We start from the raw sequence: 5,881 nt of genomic DNA, 5'->3' as shown, positions 1-5,881 counted from the left end.
GGCAGGGGCAGGGGGTACAGAGTACGGAGTACGGAGCACTAACCTGTAAATCTGTAAACCTGTAACCTGTAAACAACTAGCCTAACCACTGGGATAGTTTCAAATTGGGCTGTCTCTTTCTGGGCATCATGGTTACTCTACCATCTGATTAAAATAATCAGAAGAACAGGACCAAGACGGGTACAACTTTAATGCTTCTGTAATTATATTTTAGAACAGAACAGGCTGATTGATACCAGGTTTCATGGCTTTTTGTGTTTCAAAACATTCAACTGAAGTCTGCATTTTGAATTATTTTGTAAAATGACATTTACATGATGTAGAATGTTGCAATGAAGTCTTAAATGATGACAACACAAAGAACGAAAGCTAGTAAGCATAAATTTTTACTTTGTGAACTTCCTTGTCGTCACACTCCCTCTGTTTGTTGTAGTAATAGAAAGTATTGTCCCTTCTCTGGAGTTTCTTCACGTATCCGGTCTCTGGCCAACGATCTACCTGCACATCAGAAACCAGAATACAAATACTATGATGCTGGTTTTATTGTTATATAATAATTTATTATCAAATAGTTAACAGTATATCTCACATCCAAAAATTAAAGCATAAAATTAAATCTAAAAATACTTGAGCTCTCAAGAGAGTATTATACACACCTCAAACACACCCTAAGTTGTATGCTTATACTGTAAAAAAGCTAAGTTGGTGCTTCTCTCTAGATCCCAATTTCTAATTTTATTTTATTTTATTCATTTGACAGATCACAAGTAGGCAGAGAGGCAGGCAGAGAGAGAAGGGAGGAAGCAGGCTCCCTGCTGAGCAGCAGAGCCCGATGCGGGGCTCGATCCCAGGACGCTGGGATCATGACCTGAGCCGAAGGCAGCGGCTTTAACCCACTGAGCCACCCAGGCGCCCCTAGATCCCAATTTCTAGATTTAAATTTCTTCTCAGTGGCCAAGATAGAGGAAATATTCAAAACACTCTAAGCATTTTCTTACATTTACAAATTATTTCAAATATTATTACTTCCTAATATCTAAAAGTAATGCCTGAGGAGGAAATTAGACTCAGGCCCCACTCTGAAAGTACTTGGGTGCTGAGAATTGATGTCACAGCAGTGACAAATGGAACCAGCTAGACTTGAGATACCTAAAGGTGCATATGCAGTCCTCAAGTCCATATTCACAAGTTCAGCTTGAAAACCATTTTTTTTTAAAGATTTTATTTTTTAAGCAATCTCTACACACACCACGGGGTTGGAACTTACACCCCGAGATCAAGAGTCTCATGATCCACCAACTGAGACAGCCAGGTGCCCCTTGAAATTCAATTTTTAATAGAAATTTGAGGTCATGAATCTAATCCTCCACTATCTTTTCTTACCTTTTCCTCACTATTTTTTCTCATATGTCATATTGGTTTGTTTACTTTATCATTTGGCTTGATCTAGTTTAGACGTTTTTCTCCCTTTCCTCTCCAAATTCATGTTCTACTTTCTTGGTCAGGTCAATGCACTTCTCTTGTTGTTTGGTATATTTCTTCTGGATTCTGTAAGATCTACTCTACCATTGTCAAAACCTGATCACTCAGGTATCATGGTCTAGATAATCAAATCTTCACCACCACCTCTACAGTCAGTTTGTCACTTCTCATATGCTCCATCCATAAATCACAACTTTCCACTGGGATAGGAATAGATCATGAATACAAAGGAATGCGTGGCCTTTGTTTTCTAACAGCACATTTTCATTTTTTATGTTGTCTCATTTATTTAAGAATTGATGAAAATAGGTAGAAACATACTGGATAAACCTTGGCAGGCTCTCTGACATATACAGTATAAGAAAAAAAAATCAATGGTTCCTGTCACTTAGGTCAAGTTTTTCTTTCATAGCTTCCATTGCCCCCAGTAGAGAAAGGAGGATGTTCTCAGGACATCATTATAGCTCTCTTCTTCTTGGGGCCAGGAGCAAGCTCTCTTTCATTTACTGGGGTCCTAAAAAGCATCTCATGCAGTGAAGAAATACCCTCCAAGGAGCTGTATTAGTTCCTATGCTCATCAACCCTTAGTCATTTTAAATAATAGCCCTTGTATTTTACAACTTTTTCTTCTTGGCTTTTCACTTGAGGACTCCCATTCAATGGAGGAAAGCTTCACTCCTTTCAGTAGAACAGAGTGGAGGGGTTGGTCCTCAAGAGTGGCTACAGAGGTCAGTAAGCTTCAATAGCTCTTATGTCCCAAATGGACATACGCTTCAGGTGAGGAAAAAGAAATTTGCTCAAACCCTTCCCACCTCTATCCACTGGTAGAGATATACCAATCAAGGCAAGTGTTTAGTTACCATCCTGGCCTACCTTCAAGGCCCTCTGCAAATGTCTCTGGGGGCATGAAGCCCTTTTGGAGGATTGTCCCCCAGAGGAAGTGATTTTGTCTTTCCCTAAATTCCTGCATCATTTAAAAAGGCACATGTATTTTGACTTGCATAAATTTTTACTGTTCATGTCATTATTAATCTTCTATTCCAAGATAATAAAAGCTATCAATCATTAAGCACTTATCCTTCATTCACTCAACAAATCATTAAGCACTACAATGTTGGACACTTCAAATACATGATTTCATTTAATTCCTATAACTATTTTCTAAAGCAGGCACTACCATTACAATTCAACCATTGAGCTCAGCCAAGTTAAGAACCTTGTTCAGGATTGCTTGACTAATGAGGGAGAGGAACCAGGATTCAGACCCTGGAGAGATTCCAAATCTGGTTCTCTTCCTACTGGCCCAGTCAGTTTCTTGAGGTCAGGTACTCATATTTTTATCTCCTAAACACTTGGCACAGAAATTTGCACATGGTAGTGACAGTGCTGAGGGCACGCTGTCCCAGAACATGGCACTTTGGCATACTGATGGTTTCTAGTTAAAGTTACTTGAGAAACTAGAGCATAAAGACTCTGACCCTCCTCTCTGTACCCCTGAAAGCAGGAAAGAAACCCCCCCTCTGTGAAAGGCACCCTCCCTGCACCTGGAGGTAGACAGACATCCTTATCACCAGAGACAGAGAATTCAGAGCCAAGAGGGCTGTGTAAATAAACTCTGCTTCATTTCCCCACTAATTAGTCCTCAAGCCCAAGTCACTTTGTCTTGTCAGTTCGTCACACATTTCTTATTTCTTTGTCTAAAAGGTATATAAATGGCCTGCTTTGGTCACTTCTTGGGTCTAATATATTTGGGGCCCCCATATGTATGAAATTAGATGAAATTTGTTTTTTCTCCTATTAATCTGTCATGGGTCAATTTGATTGTTAGACCAGCCAAAAGAACAAGGCAAAATTTTCTCCTTCCCTACTGTTTATACCCAATTAGTATACACTGAAGTGAAATGCAAGACCTCTTGCTCACTGTGAGTCACTGTATGTCATACAGTGAATAAGCTTGTTCTTCCCTATATCACACACACACACACACACACTCCTCTCACTTTGTGGGACTTCCCCTTCAAGGAGGTCCTTTGTGTTGTCTTAAATCTGATTTTACGTCAATCCCATTATTGGGCATGAGAGTGTAATGCACAGCCAAAGTCAGGTGCTGTCACTTATAATCTCCATAATAAACAAAATCTAACCTCTTTATAATTCAGGATAAAAAGAAACTGGAAAGAAGTATTAGGTATACAACAAACTGAGTATCTGCCAATAGAATTACCTGAGTAAGGGAAAAAGACTCTGCTTTTGTGATTATCATCAACCCTTCATCTGGCAGAGCATGGTTGTTAAATAAAAGTTAGAAAGTTCTTAATGTTTCCATGCTGAGGAACCACCTCTCTCCAGTCTACCTGAAGACCACTCCTCTGGGCCTCAGTCTCCTCATCAATAAAATGAGAGAATTGGAGTAGAGCTTTCTTTTAGTTATTCTCTGGTTCTTTGTTTGGTTTTGATACTTTTCACTGAATATTTTGAGTTCAGGTTTGTAGACACATCTTACCATAGAAACTTGTTTCACTTGTTTATATTCAATTTCATCCCGATATCCTGCTTGCTGAAATCTGTACAGATTTTCTATCTCTTCTGACCATTTTTTGGCACGACTTATTGATTTTGGTTTCACGTCAGAGCTAGCCATGGCTACAGGGATCTTATTGCCAACTATTTCTGAAAGATGTTAAAACAACATTAATAGCATAACAGTGACAACTTTGAAAGTCTCTTTAAAAATGAACACAAGGGGCGCCTGAATGGCTCAGTGGGTTAAGCCTCTGCCTTCGGCTCAGGTCATGATTTCAGGGTCCTGAGATCAAGCCCCGCATCGGGCTCTCTGCTTGGCGGGGAGCCTGCTTCCCCCTCTCTCTCTGTCTGCTGTTCTGCCTACTTGTGATCTCTCTCTCTCTCTCTCTGTGTCAAATGAATAAATAAAATCTTTAAAAAAAAAAAAATGAACACAAGTGGAATTAAAAAAAAAAACCTAGAATGTTGAGAATCCCATTAAGTATATTAAATTTTAAACATTCAATTTCAAGATTGAGGAGGATTCATGCTCTACTTTGGAAATAGAATAAACCCTGAAAGATACATAGGGAACTGTTTATTTCTTCATCAAATAAAATTGCATTCGGAGTGTAATGTCCTAATTCTGGTGTCCTAGGCAATAGTATACACATTTCTGAAGTCACACTCTTATTTTTAACTACTCAGTAGATTGTCAAAATATCTCACCACCATTCCTTTTGATTATATTCAAAACTGCATCCCCCACCTTTTTTTTTTTCCTAGAAAGGGAACGTAAGATCAGTCTTCTCACTGTCTTCCTACTCTTCTTGCTGAGAAGCAATGGTTTCCCCTTTTTCCATATCTTAGCTACTTGGAGGCAGTCCAATCACTGTAGTCCATTCACTCAGAAGTTCACTGTGATCCTGCTCCTGTGACAGCCCGATGTGAAAAGACAGATGCCAGGGCACCTGGGTGGCTCAGTGGGTTAAAGCCTCTGCCTTTGGCTCAGGTCATGATCCCAGGGTCCTGGGATCAAGCCCCGTGTGGGGCTCTCTGCTCAGCGGGGAGCCTGCTTCCCTTCCTCTCTCTCTGCCTGCCTCTCTGCCTACTTGTGATCTCTGTCTGTCAAATAAATAAATAAAATCTTTTAAAAAAATTTAAAAAAAGACAGATGCACATAAAGCCCATGAAAGCTGTACGACTGTATGATACTGAGATCATTGATTTTAAAACAATGTAAGCAGGCACCGATAGCTTTTGAAGTTCAAATAGTCCACTAAAGTACACATGATTGTCTATTCACCAAACTTCTAGAGTCAGTTTTTCAAAGACATGTCTTGCAATTGTTTTCTCAGAGTCATTTTATTACCAAAATACATATCAGTTAACTGAAATAAAGTGCCCAGAATTTTCACCATGATTCCTTCAATCCATTCTTCTGTTTAAATATGTTTCTATTGGCTGAAATACATTAAATATAGACCTCATGAGTAGGTCCTATAAATGGATTCTTATTTTCAAAATTTTTTCAATTACAATGACAAATACTCATTACAGTAGTACCTCTGCACTCTCTACCTTGACTGCGGTCTAGAAGCAGGTGATCCTCATTCTGACCTATTGTCAGAAGGTCGATGGTAGCCTAAGGCTACATCCCAATGCCTATGTCATTCTCCTCACTTGATCTCATCATACAGGCATTTTATCTTACATTATCACAAAAATAGTATAGGAAAATACATTTGGACAGGCTACATTCACATAACTTCAAAATATATTGTTAAAATTGTTCTATTTTATTATTGTTGATTTAAACTTTATCATAGACAGGTATATATAGGAAAAAACATAGAACATATAGGGTTAGGTACTATCTGTGGTTTGAAGCATCCAG

At 38.9% G+C, this 5,881-nt stretch overlaps 1 protein-coding gene across 1 annotated transcript; it reads right to left on the bottom strand.

Annotated features, from left to right (window-relative positions):
• Positions 1-369: 369 nt before the first annotated feature.
• MEIG1 (meiosis/spermiogenesis associated 1) lies at positions 370-4,123 on the bottom strand (the record flags this gene model as incomplete). Its single annotated transcript, XM_080811611.1, has 2 exons — positions 370-498; positions 3,986-4,123. 2 exons carry the CDS (start codon positions 4,121-4,123, stop codon positions 370-372), a joined length of 267 nt encoding a protein of 88 aa, XP_080667737.1.
• Between the last annotated feature and the right edge of the window lie 1,758 nt (positions 4,124-5,881).

This window comes from Martes martes (assembly GCF_963455335.1).
Source record: "Martes martes genome assembly, chromosome: 8".
In the NCBI taxonomy this organism is placed as follows: domain Eukaryota; kingdom Metazoa; phylum Chordata; class Mammalia; order Carnivora; family Mustelidae; genus Martes; species Martes martes.
The sequence above is the reverse complement of the archived record's forward strand: the minus strand, read 5'-3'. Positions and strand labels throughout refer to the sequence as shown.